General features: G+C 40.5%; 1 protein-coding gene across 3 annotated transcripts in view; it reads left to right on the top strand.

Annotated features, from left to right (window-relative positions):
• SWAP70 (switching B cell complex subunit SWAP70) overlaps positions 1 to 13,590 on the top strand; it is a 130,518-nt gene that overhangs the window by 91,452 nt on the left and 25,476 nt on the right. For all 3 annotated transcript variants that reach the window (XM_089328958.1, XM_089328955.1, XM_002708808.6), the window contains exons 4-5: positions 10,604 to 10,831; positions 13,149 to 13,295. In XM_089328958.1, coding sequence (XP_089185084.1) covers positions 10,604 to 10,831; positions 13,149 to 13,295 — 375 coding nt within the window. The remainder of the gene's footprint in view (positions 1 to 10,603; positions 10,832 to 13,148; positions 13,296 to 13,590) is intronic.

The following is a 13,590-nucleotide window of genomic DNA, read 5'->3' as shown; positions in this document are numbered from 1 at the left end:
AATCTCAATCTGAATACAGAATGTTGATAAAAAGAGTTTGGATAAAAAGAAATAGGAAAGTTGGGTGTGGTTCATTAATTGTGACAAATATACTAATATGAGATGTTAATAGTAGGGGAAGATGGAGTGAAGAGTATGTGAGGGCCAGCGTTGCGGCTTACTTGGCTAATCCTCTACCTGTGGTGCCGGCACCCCAGGTTCTAGTCCTGCTTGGGGCACCGGATTCTGTCCCAGTTACTCCTCTTCCAGTCCAGCTCTCTGCTGTGGCCTGGGAAGGCAGTGGAGGGTGGCCCAAGTGCTTGGGCCCTGCACCTGCATGGAGAGACCAGGAGGAAGCACCTGGCTCCTGGCTTCGGATTGGCGCAGCGCTGGCCATAGCGGCCATTTGGGGGGTGAACCATCGGAAGGAAGACCTTTCTCACTGTCCACTCTGCCTGTCAAAAAAAAAAAAAAAAAGAGTATGTGAGAACTATTTTTATATTACCTTAAAGTTTTTACACCTGATCATAGCCAAAAGGCCGGGAAGAATTACCTCACAATTTTTGTTTTGTACATTTAAAACTACTCTGAAATAAAATGTTAAAAGAGGGGCTGGCACGGTGGCTCACTTGGTTAATCCTCTGTCTGTGGCACCGGCATCCCATATGGGCGCTGGGTTCTAGTCCCGGTTGCTCCTCTTCCAGTCCAGCTCTCTGCTGTGGCCTGGGAAGGCAGTGGAGGATGGCCCACGTGCTTGGGCCCTGCACCTGCATGGAGAGACCAGGAGGAAGCACCTGGCTCCTGGCTTCGGATTGGCGCAGCGCTGGCCATAGCGGCCATTTGGGGGGTGAACAGGAAGACCTTTCTCTCTGTCTCTCTCACTGTCTATATCTCTACCTATCAAATAAATAAATAAATACAGACAAACAGAGGTGAATGGAAAAAAATTATTAAAAAAATGTTAAAAGAAAAAGCTTTCTGGTCTAGGTGGACTGAAGAATGTGGTCCTTGATGTGTGTCCTCTCCATATCCCATTGCCCATTCCAAAGTCTTAAGCATGCTCACCTTCATTTTTGTTGGCTAATGGGAATGTTTTGTCCTGTTTCAAAACAATTCAAGAAGAAAACAGCCTCTTTTTGATTTCTTAGAATAGCCAGGAGCATGCTTGTTGTGTCTTGTTTGGAATTGTTCTGTGCTCTGATGGCCTTAACTCCCTTAGCATTTCTTGTGGTTAGAAGTTAGTTTTACAGATTATTCCTCTGTGGCTTAGAGTTCTTGTGTGGTGAAAGAAGGGATCATTGGAAAAGATTTATGTGGAATTGCTTTGTCTGGCTGCCGAACCAGCCTCCCGAGATTTAGCACATGGATTTGTATTTCTTGAGCTCTTAGTATGTCACCTGGCCTTTTGCCAAACACTACAATCTGAAGGCTACACTATATTTTGAAAATTATATGCTGTGATTTTGTTTCTTTTCTCAATAATTTAGTAATATATTTGAACTAGTTTTGAGCTTAGAAATTTTAAAATAATTTAATATGAAAATATACATTTAAGTAATAAATTTTAGCACTTAATATTTTTTTTTTTTTGACAGGCAGAGTGGACAGTGAGAGAGAGAGAGACAGAGAGAGAGAGGTCTTCCTTTGCCGTTGGTTCACCCTCCAATGGCCGCCGCTGCAGCCGGCGCACCGCGCTGATCCGATGGCAGGAGCCAGGATCCAGGTGCTTTTCCTGGTCTCCCATGGGGTGCAGGGCCCAAGCACCTGGGCCATCCTCCACTGCACTCCCTGGCCACAGCAGAGAGCTGGCCTGGAAGAGGGGCAACCGGGACAGAATCCGGCGCCCCGACCGGGACTAGAACCCGGTGTGCCGGCGCCGCAAGGTGGAGGATTAGCCTATTGAGCCACGGCACCGGCCGCACTTAATATTTTTTTAAAAAAAGATATTTGAGAGGTAGAGAGAGAGAGAGAGAGACAGTGACAGATAACTCCCATCAACTGTTTCACTCCCAAAAAGCTTGCAGCTGCCCTGGGCTGAGGGCAGAAGACAGCAGCAGGAACTCAATCCGTGTCTTTCCCATGTGGGTGGAGGGACGTCAACTACTTGAGCTATCACCGCTGCCTCCTGGGTTGTAGATTAGCAGAAAGCTAGGATTGGGAGTGGAACCAGGACTTAACCCAGTAACTCTGGTGTAGGACAGGGGCATCGCAACTGGCATCTAAACTGTTAGGCCAGTTGCCTGCCCTATAATGTCTTAATTTGTCATGACTATATACCTGGATTTAATTATAATCTTTCAACAGTTTTTAAGCCTTACAAATTTAAGGTAATTTTAATGTTTCCAGCAGCCACCTACCATAATGATCATTTGCATTTTGTTTAAGTCTAGAGTGTCTTTTTTTGTCCCCTTAGAAACCTTTTATTTAAGGTATACAAACTTTTCATGTCTTTTATAAATACAACTTTAGGAACATAGTGATTCTTCCCATCGTACCTGGGCCTCCCAGCCACTCTCCCATCTTTCTTCCTCCTCCCTCTCCTATTCCCATTCTTATTTTTTTTACTAAAATCTATTTTCAATGAACTTTATATACAGAAGATTAACTCTATACTAAGTAAAGATTTCAACAGAGCATGAAAAAAGAAACTGTTCCTCAACAGTTTTTTGATTTCTCGTATGACCCAATGAGCATTTTGTTCAGTCTCTATATGTTTGCATATGTTCTAGAGATTCTTGAGTTGATTTCCAGTTTCATTTCATTGTGTTCAGAGAAGATGCATGGTATGATTTTAATTTTTTGCATATTTTGAGACTTGCTTTATGGCCTAGCATGTGATCTATCCTAGAGAAAGTTCCATGTACTGGTGAGCCTGGCCTAGCCTGGGTCATTGTGTCTATTTGGGGAGTGAACAAGCAGATGGATGATTCTCTCTCTCTCTCCCCGCCCCCGCTCTCACCCCCAATTCCCCCCCCCCCATCTCTACCTTTCAAATAAATAAATCTTAAAAAATTAAGAATGTTAAATATTTAAATAATTTATGTAGTGAGGTTAAGGTTTTTCTACATGGGACCAACATTGTGTATCGAATAAGCCACCTCCTGCAGCACTGGCAACCCATATGGGTGCCAGTTTGAGTCCCTGCTGTTCTACTTCCAATCCAGTTCCCTGCTAATGTGCCTGAGAAAACAGTGGAAGATAGCCCAAGTGTTTGGGCCCCTGTACCCATCATGTTGGAGGCCCACATGAAGCTCATGGCCCAGCCTCAGCCATTGCAGCCATTTGGGGAGTGAACTAACAGATGGAGATCTCTCTCTGTCTTTCCCTGTCTTTGTAACTCTGCCTTTCAAATAAAATAATTTTTTTTTGTTTGTTCTTAAAAAAGATGCTTCTACCGCACAGATGTCAAGAAATAGTATGTTCCCCTTTGAGTTGGTTACCTGATTTTTTTTTTTTTTTGAGCTGCTATTCCTGGAAATAAGTGTCTGTAGAGTATAGTTTTTACTTAGTATTTTTTTCCCACAGAACCAAGAACAAAACAGGATGTGTGTGTTTTGGACTTATTTGGAAGATTTGCTTTAATACAATGAAAGTTTAACTCTTAAATAGGCTTAAGATACCCTAAATGAAATATAACCTGAATTCTAAGCCAATAAGTACCCTTTTTAATCATGACAGGGAAAAAACTTTTAACAGAATAAATTTTGGAGCTGAAGGCCTTGAAAAATCACATGCAGCCTGAAAGTTTGTTCTTTGTTATTTTTGGTGAAACTTGCTTGGAAGGAGGAAGTAAGCTGCTTCCTGAAACTGAATGAGCTCTTAGAATTGATGCAGGCCACTTGAAACTAACCCAGCAGCATGTAATTTATTATTTAGTATAATTAAATAGTGGAGAGTGGGACTGTTTGTCTCTCTTTGGCTCAATCTAATGAGTTAGAAGGTCCTTAAGTTACTTGGTTATGATAAGTATATGATTGTGTTGAAAGTCAACAGGAAATGAGTCTTTCTTATTACCTGTTACAGTCCCTGGGAATGCTGAGCAGATAGATGCACAGTGTTGATGCCCTTCACAAGGGCATCTTCAGACAGGTTCAGGAAAAACCTGAGAAGCTGCCTCTGGAGCTGAGCTTGCTACCAATAGGCACGAACAATAATCTGATATTGAAGAGGAGATTGAAGCTCAGAGTGTGAGGGACTTGGGCTTATCCAGAGGGGTAGATGAGGAAGAGCTAAGACGGTTTCTTCTCTTGAACAATCAGCCTGCTGAACCATCTTGTCATCCCTGTGTGCAGTCATCCTGTCCACATACATGTGGTCACACATGAGCTTCCTTTGACCTTACTACTAAAACTTCTAGTTGTACCCATACTCCCTTTACCCCAAGTTGAAATCAGGCAGCCTGAGCCCTTTTTTTTGCAGTCTTTGTGGAGATTGATGAACTTCTGTCAGTGTTAATGACACCAAGTTATTTTATCTCTAGCAGTTATTTATCTTAATGTTTTTTCTTTGATTCTTTCTTATTTCTCTTCTTGACTTTTATTTAGTTTTTCCTTTTTTCTCTCCCTTTCTTGCCTTTCTCCTTCCCTCTGAGCCATTTCCTTCCTTTCTTTTTTTTTGGAGTTGTATTTATTTATTTGAAAGGTAGAGTGACAAATTTTTCATCCTCTGGTTCATTCCCCAAATGGCTGCAATGGCCTGGCCTAGGCCAGCCTGAATCCAGGAACCAGGAACTCCATTTGGGTCTCCCAAGTGGTTGGCAAGAACTCAGGTACGTGAGTTATCATCCACTGCCTCCTGGACACATTAGCAGGAAGCTGCATAAGAAGTGGAGAAGCTCTGACTCAAACTGGGCACTCCAACATGGGATGTGGCTGTCCCAAGTAGAAGCTTAGTTCACTGTATCATACCACCTACTGCCATTTTGTTTTTCCTCCTATCCATTTCTTGGTTAAGAGTCAAGAAAATGTCTCATTATGTCTACTGGTAAGCTTAACAGAAGATTATATATTTCCAACAAGAGAAATGAAAGTGTGTTTTTCTCCAACAAAGTACATGTTTGTTGAAGTGTGCCATGTGCTGTTTTAGGGTATAAAATGTTTATCTTTGTCCCAGAGGAGCTTATAACTCATTGGATTAAATCAATAGAACTCTTGGCATTTTATTTTATTTTATTTGAAAAACAGAATTCTATAGAGATCGTCCATATGGTGGTTCACTCCCCAGATGGCTGCAGATGGCCTGGTGCTGGGCCAGGCTGAAACCAGGAAACTGGAACTCCGTCTGGGTCTCCCTCATGGGTGTAGGGGCCCAAGGACTTGGGCCATCTTATGTTGCTACTGTTTGAAGATAAATTTTACCATTAATTCTCTTAGTACAACTCATTAAGGACAGAGGTCGTCCTACATGGGAAGTAAGTGCACAGTGACTCCTGTTGTTGATTTAACAGTTGACATTCTTATTTATGACATCAGTGATCACCCAAGGTTCTTGTCATGAGCTGTCAAGGCTTTGGGAACCTTTTGAGTCCACAAACTCCGTCAGTATTTAGACAGGGCCATAAGCAAGGTGGAAGTTCTCTCCTCTTTTCAGAGGAAAGTACCTCCTTCTTTGATGGGCCCCTCTTTCCACTGGGATCTCACTCATAGAGATCCTTCATGTAGGTCATTTGTTTGCCACACAGTCTTGGCTTTCCATGCCTGAAATGCTCTCATGGGCTTTTTAGCCAGATATGAATGCCTTAAGGACTGATTCTGAGGTCAGAGTGCTGTTTAGGGCATTTGTCATTCTATGAGTGTGCTGTTGGCCTGCTTCCCATGTTGGATCATTCTCCTTTTTAATTCTATCTATTGTTATTAGCAGATACTTGATCTTATTTATGTGATCCCTTTGACACCTATTGCTATCTACATGGCCAGTTATACACTTAAAATGATCACTTTAACTAGTAAGATGACATTAGTACCACCCAGCTTAATGGGATTTGGAGTCCCATGGCAAGTTTTTAGCTCTACCCTTAGGGCAACTTAATCCACTGTGTCACAGCACCAGCCCTTCTTGGTATTTTAAAATATTTTTTTAGAAATTTATTTACTTGACAAGAGAGCACATCCATATCTTGGTTAATTTCTCAAATGCTTGAAATGGCTGGAATTGTGCCAGGCTCAAGCTAGGAGCTGGGAATTCAATCCAGATCTCCTATATCAGGGGCAGGTACCTAGTTACTTGAGATATAACAGCTATCTCCCAGGGTTTTCATTAGCAGGAAACTGAAGTAAAAAGCCAGAGCTGGGTATTGAATCCAGGCATTACCATGTGGGATACAGGTGGTTTAACTGATATCTTATCTGGTAGGCTAAACGCCTGCTCCCTCTTGAACTTACGATATTTTGTAAATGTACATTCTTTTGCAAAATTGCATTTTCATTGTTTTTTCCATTAAAATATGTTATTTCACAAACAATACTAAGAAACATTAATGGAAATGCATAGGAAAAAAGGAAATAAATGCAAAACCCAATCTGGAACAAAATTGACTATTTCCGTGTTTTTGACAAACATTTGTCAAACATATATATAGAGGCCAGTGCTGTGGTGTAGTTGGTAAAGTTGCTGCTTGCAGTGCCAGCATCCCATATGGGCTTGTGTCCCGGCTGCTCTACTTCCAATCCAGCTCCCTGCTTATGTGCCTGGGGAAGCAGCAGAAGATTGTCCAAGTCCTTGGGCCCCTGCACCCATGTGGGAGACCCAGAAGAAGCTCCTGGCTCTTGACTTCAGTTTGGCCCATCTCCAGCTGTTACAGCCATTTGGGGAGTGAACCAGCAGATGGAAGATCTCCCTCTTCCTCTCTGCCTCTGCTTCTCTGTAACTCTGCCTTTCAAATAAATAAATAAATAAGTCTTTAAAAAAAAGAGCAATGGCGCCGGCGCCGCGCCTCACTAGGCTAATCCTCCGCCTAGCGGCGCCGGCACACCGGGTTCTAGTCCCGGTCGGGGCGCCGGATTCTGTCCCGGTTGCCCCTCTTCCAGGCCAGCTCTCTGCTGTGGCCAGGGAGTGCAGTGGAGGATGGCCCAGGTGCTTGGGCCCTGCACCCCATGGGAGACCAGGAAAAAGCACCTGGCTCCTGGCTCCTGCCATCGGATCAGCGCGGCGCGCCGGCCGCAGCGCGCTGTCCGCGGCGGCCATTGGAGGGTGAACCAACGGCAAAGGAAGACCTTTCTCTCTGTCTCTCTCTCTCACTGTCCACTCTGCCTGTCAAAAAAAAAAAAAAAAAAAAAAAAAGCAATGTTTTTTTTTTAACTTTTATTTAATGAATATAAATTTCCAAAGTACGATTTATGGATTATAATGGCTTCCCCCCCATACCGTCCCTCCCACCCACAACCCTCCCCTTTCCCACTCTCTCTCCCCTTCCATTCACATCAAGATTCATTTTCAATTACCTTAATATACAGAAGATCAGCTTAGTATACATTAAGTAAGGATTTCAACAGTTTGCTCCCACACAGAAACATAAAGTGAAAAATAATAGATGATTTTTTTTAAATGATGATGAAATCAGATCAGACCTATTGTCTTGTTTAATCCCAGAGAGAGTCAAGTTGGGAGTTGATAATTTCTTTTTTTTTTTTTTTTTTTTTTACAGAGGATCAGTTTAGTATGCATTAAGTAAAGATTTCAACAGTTTGCACCCCCATAGAAACACAAAGTGAAATATATTGTTTGAGTACTCGTTATAGCATTAAATCTCAATGCACAGCACATTAAGGACAGAGATCCTACATGAGGAGTAAGTGCACAGTGACTCCTGTTGTTGACTTTACCAATTGACACTCCTGTCTATGGCATCAGTAATCTCCCTATGCTCCAGTCATGAGTTTCCAAGGCTATGGAAGCCCTCTGAGTTCTCCGACTCTTATCTTGTTTAGACAATGTTTAGCAATGTTTTTAAAAATTATGTATCTTTATGTCAAGAAAACTATTGGTAAATTTAATTTTGCATTCTTAACTTTATTTCATAGATGCTTATTAAATGATTGGATAATATTCTACTCAGTGTGAAAAGTGAGAATTCACTCAACATTGATGGAGTAATGGCTATGTGCCAGGCAGTGTGCAATGTGCTCTATGCTTGCCTTATTTTATCCCCATAATGGTTTTATCTGATGAATATTGTTATGTCCCTTTTATATGAAAACATTGGGCCTTACTTAATTCATTCCAGCTTAGCAGACACTAGCAAGATCTGCTATGTTCTAGGCATCCTGATGAGGTCTAGGGATTCAAAGATGAATGGGACATACTTCTTCCTACTAGAAATTCAGAAAATGGTGGTGTGGTTTCTGATAATTTCAGTACAGTGTGCTGAGTGGAGTGATGTATGAAAGGAATACCAGTCCTGGGTTATGGTTGGTCAGAGCAGTTTTGCTAGACTGGTGTTTCTCAAACTTTTGTGTGCCTACGAACACCTGGGGTACTTCTTAAAATGCAGATTCCAATTTTACAGTCTTTGGTAGAGGCTGAGTCTTCTTTTTAATAAACTTCTGGATGATGCCAGTGCTGCTGGTGTACATACCTCACTTTGAATGGAAATATCCTAGAGGGTGTAGAATTTGGACAAATACCACTCACCTGAGTAGAAAAATAGGAGAAAGATATTCCAAATAGAGAGGGGAGTATGGGGAAAGTCATAGAATCATTTTAGACAGTGTGTTAAGTGGGTAAAGTATTTATAACCTATGGCAGGTATTGGCAAACTACAGCTTGCTGGCTAAGTCCAGCCCACAGCCTGTCTTTGAGTGGCCCATGTGCTAAGAATAATTTTTCATTTCTCAAGGGCTGTAACAACCACCAAAAACCAAAAAGAAGAACCTGTGATGGAGATGCACAAAGCCTCCATATTTATTATTCAGCCCTTTGCAGTATAAGTTATAGAATCCCTAATCTGTGGTGTTAGTGGTGAGATGGGACATAATGGAAGACACATTAGAGAAGGTAGACTGAGGCATCCTCACTAAGGGATGCAAGGGAGTGTGGCTTTTATCTTTGCACTTGATCTCAGCCAAAGGCCGAGAAGTGATGTGGCTTTCATCTTTGAGGTGATGGGAAGCCAAGGAGGGCTTAGAGAAGTGGAACAACAGGCTCAGATTTTTTTTTTTTTTTAAGAAAAATCTCTGGCAGGGGCCAGTGTGGTCCATCAGGTTAAGTCACTGTCTGTGATGCTGGCATCCCATGTGGGCGCTGGTTGGAGTCCTGTCTGCTCCACTTCCAGTCCAGTCCAAGTGCTTGGGCTTCTGCCACTCATGTGGGAGACCCGAATGGAGATACAGGCTCCTGGCTTCAGCCTGTCCCAGCCCCAGCCACTGTGGCTATCTGCTAGTGAACCAGCAGATGCAGGATCTCTCTTTTTGTGTCTCTGTCTCTGTCTCTTCCAATCTAAGTAACTTTGCATTTCAAATAAATAAAATAAATCTTGGGAGGGATCTCTGACAGAATATAGATGGGGGGGGGGGCAATACTAGAGATAAGAGTACCAACTAGGAGGCCTAAAAAAGGCAGATGGGGTTAGGAGGGGTGGATTTGAGAATTGCCTGCCTCGGACAAAAGTTTTCATCTTTTGATTTGCAACCCATATGAAGATAAACATTTCATGTCACAACCTAACACACATATAGACACATGTACACAAAGCAAAGTTATCACAAAACATTAATTGTCTCTGTTGTGGTTTTACTCAAATTAGTTTTCATTCCATTCCAGAAAATGTTAATTATTGCTCCCTAGGTTGATTCACAGTGGATCATAACCCACAGTTTAAGAGCAGGATTTTGTCACTGGTTTGATGTCAAGGAGCGGAACAAGAAGCCTGGCATGGATGAATTTGTGAATGGTGTTCCGCCAAGTGAAATCAGTAATACCTGGGGAAGCCATTTGAGCAATGGAGTTGATTCATTTGTTTGTGGATACGTGGAGTTTGAGAGCACTGTAGATTGCACAGGCTTTCCAAAGATATGAGATAGCAACTTTTCACTCAGTATTACTGCTACCCTGTTTTGTTAAACTGCTGGTATCTCATTAGCAGTATTTTCTACCTGAGGATATAGTGTTTCAAGATTTAGTAAAGTTTTCCAGATCATATTGGGAATTTAACCACTGTTTACAACATTTTCACTGTTTTGATGGCAGAGGCAGCATAAGCTTAAATACTTTGCATACAAAGGAAATTTTGAAATTGGGGAATGATATATATATTATTTTGATACATTTTAATGAAGTGCTTGTGTGTTCAGTAAGATTAATATTCTGGTGTATTGAAATATTTATCCAACAAAAGATAATCAGATCACATTAATGAGTTTGTATATAGTTTTATATGTGTAGTTTGCTGTATACAGCTGTACTATTAGAGAGTTATAGTTGGTGATTCCTTTCCTTATTCAAGACTCATAGAATCAGTGACATTTTATCCATACTCTCTTCCTTACAATGGGAAATTCTTTAAAGATAAGCACTTTTGGACTGTAAAGAATATTTCCTAAGTTGACCATATCAGTGTAAATACATACTTAACCTGCATTAGGAAGTTTTTTTTGATCTAGAAAATAATTTATTAAAATGTTTTATATAGATTGAATACCTGCTTAAGAAACTTACAGAAGCAATGGGAGGAGGCTGGCAGCAAGAGCAGTTTGAACATTATAAAATCAACTTCGAAGACAGTAAAGATGGCCTTTCTGTGTGGGAACTCATTGAACTTATTGGAAATGGACAGTTTAGCAAAGGCATGGATCGACAGACGGTGTCTATGGCAATTAATGAAGTCTTCAATGAGCTTATATTAGATGTGTTGAAACAGGTAAGAATCCTTTAACACTGTATTTTGCTTGCTCTTTAGAACTTGTTGAGATAAAATAGTGTTACTGCTGCAAAGATGAGTATGAGTCATTCATACTAGTTAGCTATTTAGAACAAGAATTAAGTTTTTCATTTTCCCAGTCTTGCTATTTGGCTTTCGTTTTAAAGAACTACTGATGCAGTTTTGAAGCATTGTTAAGTATTTAGAAGTTACTATTTTGAAAGAACTATTTAAATAATCACATTTCCAAACTATAAAGTACCTTCGTGTCACGTACAGCCACATCCATTGGTCTGGAGAGATTCCCCCAGGCATGGTGTTGAGTGAGGAAAATAGGATCCTGCACAGTAGGTATCTTAGAATCCCTCTTAGGTAACTTCATGTACGTGTATAGTGCTGTTTGCAAGGATGGTTACCAAAATGTTCACGGGGATTACCTGTGCATTCTTCTTTATTCTTTTCTTATTATTAGATTATTATTTTGTAAAGTTAAAAATACCCTGATTTTTAAAAGAAGGGGCCTTTATAGGACAGAGTTGATTTTGTCTTATTAGACTATTATCTTTGTTTTTTCAGCATCCAGTGTAGTATGTGATATGCATATAGTAGAAGCTGAATGCTTGTTTTCAGAATGTGTATTTGTTTGGATGGGTCTTTCAGACATCTTACGTTATTATGTTGAACTCTGACTCTTATTTGGGATAGCCTTACTTTATTCCTTTCTTGTTCAGTAGGTGATAGTCTTTGCTCTTTTTTCATAATGGAGTCCATCAGTAAACGTTAATTGAGGCTTAATTTATTTAGATGTTTGGAGCTACAAATAGGTGAGACATGATCTGTATCTGAAGAATACTTCTAGACCCATTAGGATAAGATGTATTATAGTAAGAGATCACTTTTGCTTAAATCTTCCAAAGGATAGTAAACAGAACAAATTATATGATTATAATTTAATATCAAATATTCATGATATGTATAATTTATCATAGATTTTCAGTTTCTGTGTATTTAATATTACAAAGTCACCTATTATCAAAGAACCCTAAAGGATTTTGGCCTATTGTAATGTGTAATTTTGCTCAATTTAAAATTTGAATCACACATCTTTGGGGCTAATATATGGGGAAGAAGTATAGGGCTGAGAGTGAGCTTAGAAGCCAGACTCCTAATTCCTGTTGTGGTACTCTTCTGCAAGTCTGGAACAAAGTTCATCCTCCAGAATAGTGAGAGGTCAGTTAGAATGTTAAGTTGGAAAGGTTATATCTTCAGATCTTTGGTTAAGAAGATATATATATATGGACAAGCTGAAGCTTCATAGCATTTTATCAATTGAAGTTTTAATTTAGTAAAAATCACTGTCAGTTTTGTTTTTTAAATGAAATAGACTAACATGGCAAAGTTTCATATATCCGGCCCCAGTAACCGCCAAACACATCTCCAATCCTGCACCACTTACTTTAGCTTCGTTTGAAAATTTTTTTCCAAAGGCCTCACATGTTTGTTACTGAACCAACCCACTTGTCACAGCCCTAGTCAATCATGCCCAGCTGTCCTGATGATGGTGACATCTTCAGCTTGATGTGGTTAAGAAGATAGTGATGTTGATACAGCATAAACATATGTACCATCCATTCAAGTACAATTCCTTATAGACCCAGCATGGTTCTTCTCCAACGTCTCCTCTTGGAGTTATACCTGACTTTATTACCAGTTTTCACCCAAATCCACTGGGCAATGGGACGATTCTGTTTTTGTTTTTTTGGCCAGGAATCTGTTGATTCTGAAGGTCTTGTGAGAAGATGTGGTGAGGAAGAGTCAGGTACACTCACCATGATGGCAGAGAAAAGGAGAAAGGAGGGTGTCAGTGGAAGGACGTGTTTAGAAGGCGCTACCATGGGGCAGCACTTAGGTGGTCTTCCTGTATGATTTTGAAGCAAATCCAAGACTTTCCATTTTATCTATAAATATTCCAATAGAAGTCTCAAAAAGATAAAGAAATGTTAAGAATTCACATTGCTATTAGCATCAGGGATTCTCAGTCTGTTTTCTTTATATAATTTTGGGGAGGAGATTATCTCTGAGGTGTCTGAAATTGTATGCAATCTTTTGTTATGTTACAGTGCTTGCATGAATTTGGGTATAGTACTCTTGGCCTTTATAGTTTGAAAGGGTTCTTTATCTGTGATATGGGAAAGAACTGTGATATTCATATATTCAGAACCATGTGTCACATCATGGAGTAGACAAGAATATTAAAGAAATATCAGTTCTTAGAAATCAGAGGACAAGCATTTATACCACATTTAATCTTTCATAGGGTTATATGATGAAAAAAGGCCATAGACGGAAAAACTGGACTGAACGCTGGTTTGTACTAAAACCCAACATAATGTCTTATTATGTGGGTGAGGATCTGAAAGATAAGAAAGGAGACATTTTCTTGGATGAAAATTGCTGTGTAGAGGTAAGGCTGCCCTTTTGTCTTTTCATGATAACCCAATACTGCCCCCTGCTGTTGAAGTAGTTTCTCATCACACTTAATAGATTTGGAGCCTTAAAATAATTCTCAAGTTCACAGTTTCAAAATAATCACAGGTGGTACCGGCACTTGTGTAGCAGGTAAAGCCGCTGCCTGCAGTGCTGGCATCCCATATGGGCGCTGGTTCGAGTCCTGGCTGCTCCACTTCCAATTCTGCTCTCTGCTATGGGAAAGCAATAGAAAATGGCCCAAGTGCTTGGGCTCCTGAACCTGTGTGGCA

The sequence above is a fragment of the Oryctolagus cuniculus genome, chromosome 1, assembly GCF_051225735.1.
Source record: "Oryctolagus cuniculus isolate XC-2025 breed Fujian yellow rabbit chromosome 1, ASM5122573v1, whole genome shotgun sequence".
NCBI lineage: Eukaryota > Metazoa > Chordata > Mammalia > Lagomorpha > Leporidae > Oryctolagus > Oryctolagus cuniculus.
The sequence above is the reverse complement of the archived record's forward strand: the minus strand, read 5'-3'. Positions and strand labels throughout refer to the sequence as shown.